Source organism: Dioscorea cayenensis, chromosome 3 (genome assembly GCF_009730915.1).
Source record: "Dioscorea cayenensis subsp. rotundata cultivar TDr96_F1 chromosome 3, TDr96_F1_v2_PseudoChromosome.rev07_lg8_w22 25.fasta, whole genome shotgun sequence".
In the NCBI taxonomy this organism is placed as follows: domain Eukaryota; kingdom Viridiplantae; phylum Streptophyta; class Magnoliopsida; order Dioscoreales; family Dioscoreaceae; genus Dioscorea; species Dioscorea cayenensis.
In genome coordinates, this window is record NC_052473.1 from 3,693,124 (window position 1) to 3,710,353 (window position 17,230).

Here is a 17,230-nt window from a genome sequence, read left to right on the forward strand (position 1 = left end):
GATCGTCGCCACTACAGTGCTCCGGTAAGGTTCTTCATTTTTGAGGCTTCAATGGAGAGGAGAATGAGGTTAAAGGTGGAAGGAAGCAAGAAAGGGGTAGAGATAAAGCAAAGGGATGAGGAATAATTGCCAGCCAACAAGGATGGGACTAAATCCGGGAATCCCTCCATATTTTCCTCACTTCGCAAGCTTTTTATAGCAAGAAGCCAAAATAATGGATTAAGGGAAAGGTAAGCATGTTTAGCAACTTAAGCAGGCTCTAATTAAGGACGGGGTCCACAATCCTCCCCTCCTTAAAAAGAGTTTAGTCCTTTAAACTCGCACTTGGCCCGAGAAACAGAAAAGGATACTTCTCCCTCATTTCAGACTCCAATTCCCAAGTTGCTTCACACACAGAATGATTTCTCCATTGGACTTTGACATAAGGAATGCCCCGCTTTCTCAGTTCTTGCTTCTTAAAATCTACAATCTTTACCGGTTGCTCTTCGAAAGACAAATCACTATTTAACTCAAAACCTGAGAACTGAATCACATGATCAGGATTGGAAACATATTTCCTCAGCATGGAGACATGGAACACATTATGCACTCGAGAGAGCAGGTGGAAGGGCAAGTCGATAAGCCACCTCACCAATACGTTCCAAGATTTCGAAAGGGCCAATGAAACGAGGACTAAGTTTACCTTCCACACCAAAGCGAACAATTCCTTTAGTAGGAGCAACTTTCAAGAACACGTGTTCTCCCACTTGGAATTCCAAGCTTCTTCTTCTGTTGTCTGCATAACTCTTCTGTCGGCTCTGAGCTGCTTGTAATCGGTCTCTAATTTGGCAAACTTTCTCAACTGTTATCTGCACAATCTCTGGCCCCAAAAGTTTTCTTTCTCCTACGTCATCCCAACAGATAGGTGACCTGCACCGCCTCCCGTACAAAGCCTCATAGTGAGCCATCTGGATACTTGCCTGGTAACTGTTGTTATAGGAAAATTCTATCAAGGGTAGATGTCGATCCCAAGCACCTCCAAAATCTAGCATACATGCTCGCAACATGTCTTCCAAAATTTGAATAGTTCGGTTTGAGGATGAAAAGCCGTACTGAAAGTGAGTTTCGTCCCCAAAGCTTTATGTAGACTCCTCCAGAAATGAGCTACGAACCGAGAGTCCCGATCAGAGACGATGGTTACCGGAACACCATGAAGCTTTACAATCTGGTCAATATACAACTCAACAAGTTTTTCCAAAGACAAACCGGTCTTAACAGCTAAGAAGTGAGCATATTTAGTTAACCTAGTCCCAGGCACTAATTGCATCTCTAAGGCCCCTTATAGGATGGTCCCTGCTGAGCTAGTTGAATTGAAGAAGCAGCTTGAAGAACTTCTCGATAAAGGTTTCATCCGTCCGAGTGTTTCTCCTTGGGGAGCTCCTGTACTTTTTGTGAAAAAGAAATATGGCAGCTTGAGATTATGCATCGACTACTGGGAGCTAAATAAAGTGACCGTAAAGAACAGATATCCATTACCAAGGATTGATGACCTATTTGATCAACTGCAAGGTTCGCAAGTTTTCTCGAAGATTGACCTCAGAATATGATACCACCAACTAAAGATCAAGCAAGAGTGATAGACCAGCGTGGATCTTGAAAGATTATCTGTAGGTGTTGCCTTATTCTGTTGTAAATTTTGAGTTCTTGTCCTTGTCTATCCCTGTATTTCTGTATTTTGTATTTTGGACCTCTATATCCCTGTATTATGTATACTGTAGAGTCTGTAACCCAGTGACTCAGTTGGTTTGATATAAGTTAGCTGCTCTGAATCAGGTTTTGAGGCCTTGCAGGCTTATGGGGTTTTCATCCTATGGGTTTGCGGCCGTTTGTCTGCGCACCGAGTCTAGCGAGCTGAGTTCGGGGCGTGACAAAATTGGCCAAAATGTCTTAAATCTCACACAACTCAACAAAGATAATAGCATTTGCGACTCATACTGCTTGCTTCTACAATGTCATGATGCTCTGAAGTTCTAAGCAGAATAAAAATCATCCAATGGGAACAAACCATTAGAAACAGAAAAAGATAATATATGGCAGAGTAAGAATGAAAAGAAGAAAGGCTAATTTTAGGATCCTGTCTAGACTTAAATTCTGATATTAGCATAGCTATGCCAGCAAGCAGATATGTACCACAACTACAACCAAATTAGCATTGCATTCACTCATTTTGTATCAAATTCTTTTATACTTAACAACTTTCTCATCATCATGTGCATGCAAAAATTGTATTAGAACTACTTACTTTCTTGTTAGATCCTACTGCAAAACCAACAGCTGTGCTAAGAAGACCATCAATGCCGCTGGCACCTCTGTTCCCAGTCACTTGGATAAAATGGACAAGAAGCTCCAAGTTTGAAATGAGTTGAACATCACTACAGTAGGATTTTCCCTGGCCATTTCCATACATGTCGACATCTCTTATAGCCATGCTGTTCCCAATGAATAAGGCATCATCATCATCTTGAAGATACTTGGTGATTACATGCGCAACATATGGCTCAGTTAATGAGCATTCAGAGCTAATTTGAAGTGATATCTCATTAGAAACCTAAAATAATGAGCAAGGATGACAGACAATGTAAACATTATGAGATAAAAAACTTTTACTTCAATAGAAATTAGGAAATACAGATAGAAAACAGATATTTTAAAGCACATATAAACCCATTCCTTTCATACAAGATAAAATTATTCTCCATTACATAGGTGAACAGGTAATCTTGCTTAAATTAAAGCCTCAAAACAAGCTAACATTAGAAACGACAATGCTCAATGGAAGGTCATCTTTTAAGAAATTTATCATAGGAGGCTGGTATTCCTTATTTATCAAGTACCACGGCTGGTATTCCTTGTTTATCAAGTACCACGTGCTAAGGCACAACAAAAATCTAGATGGCATCATTTCATATGCACTAATTGCTGGACTAAATACGTGACTTATTGCAAAAGAAACAAAGGAAACACAAGCAATAAAAGATTGTCAGTGAAGTTTCCAATATAATCCTATTAACAGTCCAGATAATGAATATCAGAGGGTTGCCATTGAAGAAAATCACCAGAGATGTAAAGTAACGAAATTTGAAAATCACCAAAAGGGTAAGATTTAGATCACAGCCCTTCAAGAAAAAAAGTGAAATCATTTTATCAAATTAAAATCAAATGCATTTAACAATTGGTTGAGACAGATACAAGGAGGTAACAACTAATAAAGAGTATTCTTCACCCTTGAACAAAACAAAAGCATTTATTTATTTATTATTTTTTTTTTGGCAATTTTCTGAGATTTCATTAGATGATCAAAATGCACAGGCATGACAAAAGAGTAACATTTAAAAGGAACCCAATGATTTTTTATGATAAATATTCTTTATCAAATACACCTTACCATCATATCCAGCTCTTTCAAAAGTACACCCCATTTTCTGTTTTTCCTTGAAAAATTAATTCTGGTTAACACATCAACAAATTCAGGAATACCACTCTGAATTCTATGAGTAACAATATGTGATGGATCAGAACGGTTTGGATGTTTGTCCACCAAGACATACGTATGTAGAGAGCAGGACTCCAGCATTTTACCTATCCTCTTGCTCGTGATCCTACTTCCAATCTGTTGGAAGTTATGACACAAAACAGTAAAATAAATTATATATTCTTGAACAAAAGGTCATAACGATTTAAAAAAAAAATCAGAAAAATATTTATCCCACTAGCCTAACTTGCCAAAGCATGTCATATACAAAGTTTATAGTTCAACATGTACTTCACATTGGAATATCACCCTAATACATTACTTGAACATATTTCATCCACTTATCGTTTCACCCTCATGCCATTTCATGGTTTTCCAAATGCCATAAACTTTGTGCAAGTGATACCTGTATCCTCATTTTAACAAGATCATTCTTTAATTAATGCTTTCTATACAATGAATTATCAAACTCAGAGTGCATACAGATCACATAGGTTACCTGAATAACCACATCTGGTTTTACCAATCTCTTGACAATGTCAGAGAGAAGAGTATGATCAAGATGATCAATGAATAAAAAACAGTCTTCAATCCCTGGAAAGGATGATACTTGTCTGCGCAAACGTAGTCCAGATAAGATGTCAGTTACAACAGGCCAAGCCAAGTGTTTAGCCAGAAGAAGACTAGCCCAAATATCATCTTCAGTTTGGATATCACCATATAGTAAAATCCCATTTTTAGCACTTTGAATAGCTTGCAAAACCTCTGCAATTTGACCATGACCATAACATCCGCAAGTAGGTCGCATTTTGATGTACTTAGTGAAAGCCTCTGAATTTGACATCCAGCAATTTAATCCCCTCAGGTAGTCAGAGGACCAGGCTCTTGGTTTATCATCCAATGGTTCCCTGAAGTGACAATTAACATGCACAGGACCATAAGGTGTTTGGGTTGCATGATATACAGCAGAGTCCATTGTCGTGAGAACCATTCTTGCAGGCACCTCCTCATTAGGTGGAGGAAGACTAAAGAAAAATCTTACGAACTTGCCAAAATGGTTGATCTGTTGCCAAAAAATAAAATGCCCCCACTGTTAACATTATGTAAATCAAGATAAAGAAAGGAATAAGAGAATAAAACTTACAGCAGAAAAATATGTGGCAGCCATATTTGAAACATCCATAGCAAATACTTTGTGCCAAAATTAGTAAGTTTATGGCCCAAATTAACATCAACAAGGTTGTGTTGATTAGTTGCTTATTAATACTTGTATCTGTTAAAATAATATAATTTAATAATTCATGATTATCACTTACTGGTTTTTTTACCCTTATTAATTTAAAAGGGTTTAACTGATAACCATAATCCTGCTATTCTCCCTATATTTGTATTTTAAAGACTACTTTTGAATTTCTATATCCATCAATGAGTTTCTGATGCTCTTCTGTTTTTTATTTGGTAGTGTAGAAATAAGGAGCAAATACAAGGGAGTATATATCAAAATTATAATAAACTGTGATGCAAGATAAGCCAGGCAATCACACATAGGGACTTGTGATCTCTCTTAGAAGAAATGATAATCATGCCTAAAAAATTAGCACTGCGAAGAAAACTGAATTCTTCATTGATTTCCAAGAAGATCTTTCTTACACAGAGATGAAAGACCTTATATACAAAAGTGTTTGGTTGGAGATAACTGAACTTTTGGGTTGCATGTAGTTTCTTTGCATCTACCACTCAATTTGCAAATTTTTCCAATTTTACCTACAACTCAAATTCAACGTGATTAGAATAACTAATAGTCCCACCAGTTAATGCAGTTCGTTTGGACTTGACTTATAAACAGAGGCCTCTTTACCTATAAACTTAAGCATTTTCATTGAATCAGGTCCACCTAATACATATATTCTTAACTAATAGTCCCACATCAATTAATGTAGTAAGTTTAAATTTGACTATGTAAATCTAAGTTTCTAGGTCTCCCTTCCCATAAACTTAAGCTTTTGGGTTAAATCATGCCCAACTAATACATTTGGTTCTTATCTAACAAGTGTAAGTCAAGCTCTGGCAATTTCACTTCCACTAACATGACATTATCCTCTCAATAGTTAGGTTTTCCAATAGAGTTATGAGGCTCTCAGAGAGCCATGCTCCAAGATTCCACCTTCCTCACTAGGTGCCCATTGGTCGCCCATTGCCTAGAGGCAAGAATACATATATCATTGACTTTTTCCTGTCATGGTGGTGTGTTTTCATAATTAAACCTTATATTTAGTTGATGATTTCTCTCTCTCATAGCTCCAAGCTCTAAGCCTGCTCCAAGCTTTGGTGCATATCTAGATCCTTCTAGTGGATCTAGGTTTTACCCTTATAAAATAGGTTTTCCTTGTAGGTTTAGTTTTACCATGCAATCGTGTCATGTTCTTAGGTTGTTCCCGACAATAGATTTTTCTTTGTCCATAGCAAAGTTTGACTTCGAATAGAATGACTTAAACTAAAATTTAACTAGCTTTTGAAAATTACTAATGAAAACCAACCCCATATTTCGGCACTTCTCAACACCAAAATGTGAAATTACCACACTAACCCTAATACTAAATTCCATGAAAACACAATTTTAATTTTTAGGCTGCTTCTAAACCAAAGCCATGCCAAAGTAGTGCCATGCCTTATTCTATATTGCATTGGGAAAGCAAGCAAAACTAAAAGCACCCCATTATAACAAAGACTCCCACACCTGAAACGGTGGTTTCTTACTTCCCCTAGCAGTGCACACAAAGAATACTAGTATAAATAATATAAATCGAATCCTACTAAGATTCAGAATAACCAACCATTAGTAATAATTTTCAAATATTTGGGTTAACCTCTAACAACTTGGTTTTCTTTGTATTTAATATGGTATTGGAGCTTAGTTAATTTATTTGCAATGTGGCTAGTGATGTGTACCGCAAGTGCACGGATAGTTCAAGTAGTAAATTAAATATCGTTCCCACGAGGACTTTGTTGCTAATTACCAATTTCTTGCAATTAGGGTTATTTAGATAAAGTAATAGGTATTGAATTGTGGAAATAATAACTAATAAAAACTAAAATTGTCAAAGTTAAAGCTACCAATGGCTTAGATGAATAATTCAGATTTCAAGGGCTTCTAGGATTAAGGTTCACCACAATGATAGATAAAAGACTTCGTATTGACCTTTTTTATTAATTTAGTTTAATTGCTTCGAAGGTGGAATATCCTAGCATACTCACTATTTCCTATCAGAATATAGCAAGGTATCTAACTTAGAACAATTTCTACTTTCGTGGTAATTGAATCTAATTAGATCCTTTAAGTTCTATGACATCCAGTTATCCTCAAGAAATCATAATTTATGATTTAGGGTTCAATTTTAGGGTTTCCAACACCTTAGTATACCTTTCGGTCCTTCCTTTGGTATCTAAAATCATGCAAATATGAGGGGCCCAACTCATTCACAAGCATTAAGTTCCATAAAAGTGAATCAAAAGCAAATAAACATTAATAAGAAAAAAAAAATCAATACATCGTCAATTATCTAAACATTGGGCTAATCCCAATCCTAGAACAAAAGATCTACTCGCTCATGTTCGATTTATAAGCTAAAGTATTCATATCCATCATAGATCTAAACATGAAATAAATCAAAGAATAAGAAATAATAGACTCTTGATCCTCCACGTGTGATGTTCTTGAAGATTGATGAATCTCTCCTTTGATCTTTGTTTTCTTTCTTCTTTTTGATAGCTTTAGATGATCTCCACCTTAGAGAAATCGTCCCTTTGTTCTCATAGTCCAAAGATCCTTTAAAATTCTTTTTCTTGGCTTTATATAGAGGTGGGTTAAATTAGGGTTGCGATGGTGGCAAAGATCCACGCCTATGTTAGCTAGCATGGCAGGTTGTGCTTCTTATAGGATTTTAGTCTTTTAAATTTCTGCATCACGATCCATGGGTGTGGTAGCTACCACAAATCACCCGCGTTTCAAATAAAGGCCAAACTCCACTTATCTGCATGTAAACTAATGAAGAACAGTAACTTAAACTAAAAGAGTGAAATTGAACTAGAAATATGGGAAATATGCATGGTCAACTAAGAAATAAAGCCTAAATCTAATAGAAATATACTACAATTTATTACTTATTAGCTAGTTGAAATAAGCACATAGATGAACAAATGATTGTCATACATCCAAATCAAGTCTCTTACCTTCACTGCAATGACTATAACACAATGCTATATAGTGTACAATTGCTAAAGGATTTTCCAAAAATAGATTTTTGAATTGAGACAAAATATTAAATCGAAATAAATGCATAAGGTAGGGAGCTATATGCAAAAAATAAAAAAGGATTTTAAGCCCAAAATGAAAGCACGTCAAGCATTGTGCTAAGATTGAATTTGCCCTTTCACCAAGTTGTTAAGGTGTAATTCCAATCATTAAAAGACAACAAACCCAAGAAGAGAAAGTATTGTAATTTAAAGACTTATATGCAAATCAAACACATTATTTGAATCAATAAAACCAAAAGATTAAGTTGTTCAACTTAAGACTTATTTATATCAATATATTTTATTAACTTAATTGATACCTCACTATTAATTACTCTAAGAAAAGTCCCCATTCTCTGCAATAGAGTTCATGGGGACATCATTAGCATCCTTGAGCCTCACAGCGGAAAGTCCAATCTTAACTGTGTTGCCAATTAGTTTTACCTGTTTTGTATTGTGGTTTTTTTTTTTTTTTAAGAGTCTATTTTAGTTAGCCATGTTGCAAATTACCCAAGTTTTGATACTGATTTAAATGCAAACACATATACCTTGATATAAAGATGACAACCTGTTCTTGTTAATTGTGTTTTTATGAATTCATCAATCAGAGTGCAAAACGCCATATATGATGGATGATTTAATGAATAAGGAGAAGATGAACCCTCAAAATATGGTCACCATCATTCTAAAAAAAGGTAGTTAAAATCAAATTCAAATGATATGAAAAATTTCAACATGCAAGATCAAGAAGTGAACCAAAAAGAAAAGAACCAAATGAGAAAGCAAAGTAAGTAGCAAAAGTGTTGAGCCACACTATCCAAGACCAGCAAAAAGAAACAAAAGAAAGAAGAAAGGCCCGGAGTACAGCGCTACGCTGTTGTGTGAATATAAAAGAAATGGAGGCTGATTTTAGGGCATGAGAGCAAAGAGTTCGTGCCATTTAAGAATTGCTTGAATTCATCTTCTGTCACAAGCATATTAGTGAGCAAGGAGACTTTTGATCAACATTTTGAAGCCAAGGAGGTTGATTGGAATTTGGAAGTGAGGGGTTAAAATTCTTCTTGTATCCTCTTGATTGAAGTTTGGTTAAAGCTAGATCATGTCACATAGTCATAAAATTGGTTGTGAGGATAAGTTTCGCCTTCACTTGGGTTGCAAGATTTGCTGGTCCTATACGAGTTCGCAAGTATTCTGTATGTTTTAGCAATTGCTCTATGTGAATGTTATCAAGATAAGTCATCATCATGATGAGATCTTTAAACATTGTACTCTTGTGTTTAATTGTGGATTGCTTATCCTGATTGCTTATAGTTTTTTCCTAAATTCATAGGGCTTCCAAGTAAACTGTTGGTGTGCTTTTGGTGGTAGCCATCTTTGATTTTTGGTAGCTTGAATTGTTAATTACCTTTTTGCATCTTACAAATGCTAAAACCCCATCAAGTGGTATCAGAGCCTTGGTTAAAGATAGAAGAGATATCAAATACCGCGATAAAGCTTACTTTAGCAGGTTACACAATTTAAAAAATGTTGATGGAGGATTTCTTATATTATGGTGTAGAAAAGTCAAAGATATGTAAATAATTAGTCACGGTTGTATAGCTGTAATTAGGAATTAGTTACCTTATTTTTAGCAATCAGATTCTATTTTCTAGGATCTGATTTTTTGTATCATGTGTAATTTTTTCCTCCTATATAAGACCTATTCGGTCTATCAATGAAATCAAGAAGTGTATAATCCTTTTCTCAAAAAACTACATGGTATCAGAGCGAGGTTCTTTTGCCGTAATCTTTTTCCTCTTTTTTTTAAATGGCCTCCTCTACCACCGACTCCGCTACACCAGATTCGACCACTACTTCTGTCCCTTTAGTTTCCTCTAATATGGATTCTTCTCACTCGTCCATGCAAGTTATTGTTCATTACTTGAATGGACGCAATTATCTTGAGTGGTCTCAGTCTGTTAAGCTGGCCATTGATGGCTGTGGAAAACTTGGCTATTTGACAGGAGAAACTGCTGAACCTGATTCCAATGATCCCTCTTATCGGGCTTGGCGTTCAGAGAACTCCTTGGTTACTGCATGGCTTCTTAATTCAATGCAGATTTCCATTGCTAAGCCGCATCTTTTTATGAAATCTACCAAGGAGGTCTGGGAGTCAATTAAAGCCACCTATTCTGATCTTGAGAACTCTTCTCAGATCTTTAAATTGAAGACTCGTTTTACGACCTATTACAACGAGATGGTTTCATTATGGCAAGAGCTTGATCACTGTTATGATGACCAGTAGGAGAGCCTTTCTGATTGCGTGCGCCAGAAGAAGAAAGAGGAGAATGATCGTGTGTTTATGTTCTTGGTTGGTGTTCATCGCAACCTTGATGAGGTCAAAGGGAGGATCCTTGGTCGTAAACCTCTTCCCTCGATCCGAGAAGTCTTCTCGGAAATTCGACTTGAAGAACTTCGCAAGAAGAAAATGTATGTTGACATTGATTCCACTATAACCGGTCCTGATTCTTCTGCCTCTGCCCTCATTAGTCGAAGTGCTGACAATGACAAAAACTATATTGTGATTATTGCAAGCGGATGTGGCATACTCGTGAGACATGTTGGAAACTCCATGGCAAGTCGACTGCTGGGAAACCTCGCCCTGAAAGGGATCTTCACGCTATGACCGACGCTTCTCGTGACCATCCTTCTCCAATCGAACAACCCTCCTTCACTCAGGAACAAGTTGAGCAATTGCTGAAATTAATTCCTTCCCAGTCTCAAGATCCTTCCTGTTTCATTGCAAAATCAGCCGGTAATAATTCTTTAATCTCTTCCTTTCATTATTCCACACAAAACTGCACTTGGATTATTGATTTAGGTACCTCTGATCACATGACTGGTTGTTCGCGTCAATTTTCCTCTAATAAACCGTGTGCAGGAAATAAACGAGTTCGTATTGCTGATGGTTCTTTCTCTATTATTGCTGGTATTTGGGATATTAAAATTTCTCCCATCCTAACCCTTTTTAATGTCCTTCATGTCCCGAGTTTATTGTGTCACTTAATATCCATTAGCAAACTCACAACTGATCTTGGTTGTAAGGCTGTTTTTTCACCTTCTACCTGTGTCTTTCAGGAGTCGGCCTCGGGGAAGATGATTGGACAAGCTTGGGGGTCTGAAGGATTGTATTTCTTGGCTGATGGATTCACCAAAAATAAAGTAACTCAATCGATTTCCTGTTTAAATATTGTTTCTAGTTTGAATATTTATGATATTTATTTGTGGCACTATAGATTGGGTCATCCAAGTTTCTTCTACTTAAAACATTTGTTCCCTGGTTTGTTTGGCAATAAAAATTCATCATCCTTTAATTGTGATATTTGAGTGTTGGCAAAAATGAGTAAAAGTTCTTATCATCCAGTCTCGTATAAACCTTCGAAACCTTTTGCTTTAATTCATAGTGATATTTGGGGTCCATCTCGTGTCACTACTTATTGATGATCATACATGTGTGTGTTGGACCTTTCTTCTTAAAGAAAAAAGTGAGGTGCCCTCTGTTTTCAAAAACTTTTATAAGATGATTTTTACTCAATTTGGTACTAAAATTCAGATTTTTCGAAGTGACAATGGCCGGGAGTATTTTGCACAATGTTTGGGAAATTTTTTTCAGAAAAGCGGATTGTACAACAAAGTTCATGCAATAACACACCTGCTCAAAATGGTGTTTCTAAGAGAAAAAATCAACATCTCCTTGAAGTTGGTAGGGCTTTAATGTTTTCTGCAAATGTTACTAAATACTTATGGGGAGATGCTATTTTGCATGCTACTTCTTTGATAAATAGAATGCCATCTAGGATTCTAAAATTAAAGAAGCCAATTGATATGCTACAATCTTTTTTTCCTCAATCATGCCTATTCCATTCCATGCCTTTAAAAATGTTTGGCTGCACTGTCTTTCTAAAAAATCCAAATAAAAAGAGTAGCAAACTTGATCCGAAGGCTATAAAATGTGTGTTTGTTGATCTTGCCTCCAATCAAAAAGGTTTTAAATGTTATCACCCGAGTTCAAAGAAATTATTTATTTCAATGGATGTCAATTTCTTTGAAAACATTCCTTTTTTCCATTCTCATCTTCAGGGGGAGAATAAAATAGAAGACTCAAATTCTAATCAAATATTGATTCACGAGAAATTAAACTGGTTGTCTAATCAAACTTTAATTCCTGAAAATTTAATCCCTCAAAGTAATAGACAACCTAACTTGAACTCTGATCTTGTGTTGCCACAAGAATCTCATCAATCTTTTCAAAATAAAAACAATGTTCAAATGGAAAATAGATTTGGGAAAGTTTATTCTCGGAGAATCCACCATTCAAGCGATCAACAGGACAAACTCACAAACTATCTGACATCCAATTGCTCTTAGGAAAGAAAAACGCTCATGTGTCAAATACCCCTTATCTAATTATGTGTCTAATAAACATCTCTCATCGCAATATTCTGCCTTTACCACTAATATATCTGTTGTTCAAGTTCCTAATAATATACAAGAAGCTCTTAAAAGTCCTGAGTGGAGAATGACTGTTTTAGAGGAGATGGATGCTCTTGAGAAAAATCAGACATGGAAAGTTGAGGAGCTTTCAAAGGGAATTCCTAGAGTTGGGTGTAAATGGGTGTTTACTCTAAAGTTCAACAGTGATGGATCTCTGGAACGATACAAAGCTCGTCTAGTGGCCAAGGGGTTTACCCAAACCTACGGTATAGATTATACAGAAACATTTGCTCCTGTTGCTAAATTAAACACAGTTCGAATTCTACTCTCTGTGGCAGAAAATCTAGATTGGCTTCTATGCCAGTTTGATATAAAAAATGCCTTTCTAAATGGCAAGTTGGAAGAGGAAGCCTACATGCTACCTCTGCTTGGATTTGATCACAAGTTTGGTTCCAAGGTCTGCCGCCTAGAGAAAGCTTTGTATGGGCTGAAGCAATCTCCTAGGGCGTGGTTTGAGAAATTTACTGTAGTTGTAAAGAATCATGGCTACAATCAAGCACAATCAGATCATACCTCGTTTACTCGCTTCTCCAACTATGGTAAGATTACAGCTTTGATAGTTTACGTGGATGATATTCTTATCACAGGTGATGATTATGAGGAGATTGACAAGATGAAGGTTCGACTTTCTAAAGAATTTGAAGTCAAAGATCTTGGAGAGATGAAATACTTCTTGGCTATGGAAATAGCTAGATCTAAGCGTAGGATTTTTGTGTCACAGAGGAAATACATTCTAGATTTGTTACAAGATACTGGAATGAGTGCGTGCAAACCTTCTGAGACACCGATTGATCCAAATAAAAAGCTTGGAGATATTAACGAAGGTAAATAAGTAGATGTTCAACAATATCAACGACTTGTTGGGAGATTGATTTATTTATCTCATACTAGACCTGACATAGCATTTGCTGTGAGTTTAGTAAGTCAGTTCATGCACTGTCCATATGAAGCACATCTTGACGTTGTCTACAGAATCCTCAGATGCTTGAAAGGTTGTCCTGGCAAAGGATTAATCTTCAAAAAGGGGAGAAAAAGAACAATTGAAGCCTTCACGGATGCGGATTGGGCAGGATCAGTCACTAATAGGAAATCTACTTCTGGTCATTGTACCTTTGTGTGGGGGAATCTCATGACATGGAGAAGCAAGAAACAAACTGTCGTAGCTCGTAGCAGTGCTAAAGCCGAGTACCGAGCTATGGCAAACGGCATATGTGAACTTCTGTGGATTAAGAGGATTTTTGAAGATCTTAGACTTGAATTGGAACTACCTATGAAGTTATACTGTGACAACAAAGCAACAATAAGCATTGCGCAGAATCCAGTTCAGCATGATCGAACAAAACACATTGAAATAGATCGGCATTTCGTGAAAGAAAACTTGGAAGCAGGAGTTATTTGTATTCCATTTGTTGCATCTGAAGACCAAACTGTAGACATTCTAACCAAGGGGTTGTTCAAGTCTTCATTTGACTTGCTTGTAAGCAAGTTGGGCATGTATGATATATATGCACCAACTTGAGGGGGAGTGTAGAAAAGTCAAAGATATGTAAATAATTAGTCACCGTTGTATAGCTGTAATTAGGAATTAGTTTCCTTATTTTTAGCAATCAGATCCTATTTTCTAGGATCTGATTTTTTGTATCATGTGTAATCTTTTTCTCCTATATAAGACCTACGTGGTCTATCAATGAAATCAAGAAGTGTATAATCCTTTTCTCAAAAAACTACATATGGAGATTATTTGATCATATTGAATATAAGAGAATTGCACTAGCGGATAAAGACCATTCTAGATAGAAGAGATAAGACAGGAAAACACATAGCATGATCAATCAATGGGTTGACTTAAGTGTGATCCATTATTGTAGCTTAAGAAACAAAAGCCTACTCTCTGTGAAAGAAACTCAAAGGCATGCACGAGACAAGAACGCATAGAATAAGGTCTTCATGCTTAGAAAGCATATACACACGAAGTATCATGATGAACAAAATGTCTCAGTATGTTTGAACAAGTACCAAGATTGGTTGAATCAATTGGCCATGGTGAAATTAGCTCTTGATGATGAAATGCAAGCACTAATTCTGCTAAGTTCCTCACCAGATAGTTGGGAAATATTGATAGTATCACTTAAAAAATTCAGGCCTAGGCAAAAACCTATCTTTGGCCCTCATCAAGGATAATATACTCAATGAAGAGAGTAGAAGACAAGAACAAAGTAGATCTGGGTTTGGATGTGATGCATTGGTCATACAAGGAACAGGGAGAAGCAAGAGTAAAAGCCCTCAAGAATGGAAGAACTTTAGAAAGCCCAGAAGTCACTCAAGGACTAAGAAGGGTTTTGTTTGCTACTATTGTTGGAAACCTTGGCACATCTAGAAGTATTGTAGGAAGTACAAGAAGGACCACAGAAATGTTAAAACCCAAGAGACAAATGAAGATGAATCACACAAAGTCAGCAATGCAAGATGAAAATGTCCTCATTATTTGTAAAGGTGATAGTGTCAATGTTGTGTATCCGAACACCACTCAGGTGCTTGATGTAGCAGCTTCCTACCACATTGCACTGTGCAGACTTATTTATCATAAATGCCAGTGGCAGTTTTGGCTATTTGAACATGAAAATAATTATAGTTTCAAATTCCTGGTATGCAAGACATTTGGTTAAATTCCAATAATGGATGCAAACAATTGTTAAAAAATGTGAGGAATGTTCCAATTGTTACCCACAACCTAATCTCCATAGACCAACTTGACAATGAAGGGTACAACTATTTTGGATAAGAACGGCAAAAGCTAAGCATAGGCTTCATTCTGTTGGCAAAAGGGAAGAAAGAGAACGCTCTCTGCAAAACTCAAGCAGAGCATTGTATAAAGGAGGCAAATACAGCTAAACAGAAATCCATTACAAAGTCGCTATATACAGCTAAAGGCACAAGTGACTTTAGCACTAAAGTGAGAAAGGTCTCCAAGTCCTTGCAAAGAAGGAAATTTCTACCAAATATAGGAGATACATAACTAAAATTTTGATCAACAAATTGAAGCTAAGTAGTTTAATTGGGAGCCAAGAGGGTTAAGGTCCTTTTTGCATCCCCTTAATTGAAGCTTGGTTGAAACTAGATCCAGTTACATTATCTAATTTGTTGTGAAGATAAGTTTTCCAAACACTTGGGTTGGCAAGAATTTCATATATTCTTGCAATTACTCGTATATGTGATGTCTCAAGATAGGGTATCATCTTAAGATTTTTGAGCATTGTACACTTGTGTGTAATAATGGATTGCCTTCCTTGATGCCCATGCTTTTCCCCTCAATTTGTGGGTTTCTTTCCACATAAATCATTGGTGTGCTTTCAGTGGTGGTTGTTTTATTTTATTTTATTTTTTGTTTTTCGTAGCTAGAATGGTTAGTTACCTCTTTGCAACTTAGAAATGCTAAAATCTCATCAAAAGAACCAAAAAAGGAAGCAAAGGTTGTATGAAAGCAAAATCAAAAAGCAAAAGGCATGAAAACTTGCAACCATTCACATTGTGAATTCATACAAGAAAGGAAGTTCATCATCTATAGGCTCCATGAATTTCGAAAAGAAACATGCTAATGGGGAAAAAAATGTGCAAGTCAATGCTTTTGAGAATAGCATCGTGCATGTTTGCAATATAGATATTGGAAAGTTGTCACTAAGTGATAAGAGATTACATGGCTACATGAGTGTTCATCAAGAAAGATTATACAAAGAGATGATGATTTCTCCAGAAGGAGCAATGATAAAAAAGTAGATAGGGTGAGTGACCTAGACTTATATATTTATATCAATGATCTTTAAACCAATGTAAGACTCTTGGTTACTCTTATACATCCATGATACATGCTACTCTATCTTAGCTAACCACACTGAGAACAAAAAAATACAAAACATTAATTAACTAAGCTCTAATACCAATTTAGATGCAAACAGAACACATATGACGTAGGCCATTAGATCAAGCATAATGGTATGTGATCTGTTTATGGTTACTTGACAATGTCAAAACCAAGTTAAATTTTCCATCTCCACATACTAAAAAAGAATTAATGTTTCAACTTGTTGCTGCATTTTATTATACATATAAAAAGCCCAGCCAATTACTATTTACTCTAATGTATATATATACTTGTAAACATTGTGACATTGAATATAGATGATGATTCTCTCCTCATTCTTCTCTTCTAACATAGTATCAGAGCGAACAATGAGATCCTGAATATATCGATGTTGAGAAAGATAGTAACCATCATCTGTGGAAGTCACCTCGATCCCCAGAAATAGTTGAGAGGTCCTAAATCAGACATCATAAACTACTGGCTAAGACATTGCTTCACAAAAGCAATATACTCCATATCATCACCAGTAATCAACATATCATCCACAGAGTAGAACCAAGGTGCGACCACGCTGAGAGATATGAATGAATAATGTAGGATCATGATCGTTGGGTGAAAAACCAGCTGCACGGATCACAGAACTAAACAGCTCAAACCAAGCACATGATGCTTGTTTGAGACCATAGAGAGCACGGCAAGGGCGACAAACATAGCCTTTAGATGTCTTAATGCCAAAGGGTGGATGCATATATACCTCCTCATGTAAATCACCGTGAAGAAAAACATTCTTCACATCCATCTCAGAGATAGTCCAAGAACGAACAACAACCCCAGCAATCAGAGAGCAAGCTGTAGTCAGATGAGCCACGGGAGCAAAAGTCTCATCATGATCACAACTATGTGCCTACTGAAAACCACGAGCCACAAGACGAGCTTTATAGCATTCCACTGAACCATTTGACTTTGTCTTGACCTTATACACCCACTTGCATGTAATAGGAATGGCCTGAGCAGGTAGAGGAACAAGATCCCAA

General features: G+C 36.4%; 1 protein-coding gene across 5 annotated transcripts in view; it reads right to left on the reverse strand.

Annotated features, from left to right (window-relative positions):
- Nucleotides 1-17,230, reverse strand: part of LOC120252843 (protein PHYLLO, chloroplastic) — a 95,270-nt gene that overhangs the window by 32,045 nt on the left and 45,995 nt on the right. For 4 of the 5 annotated variants that reach the window (XM_039261032.1, XM_039261044.1, XM_039261052.1 and 1 more), the window contains 3 exons: nt 4,011-4,574; nt 3,425-3,649; nt 2,282-2,587 (listed from right to left, as the gene is read on the reverse strand). In XM_039261032.1, coding sequence (XP_039116966.1) covers nt 2,282-2,587; nt 3,425-3,649; nt 4,011-4,574 — 1,095 coding nt within the window. The remainder of the gene's footprint in view (nt 1-2,281; nt 2,588-3,424; nt 3,650-4,010; nt 4,575-17,230) is intronic. The other variant, XM_039261036.1, reaches the window with a different exon arrangement.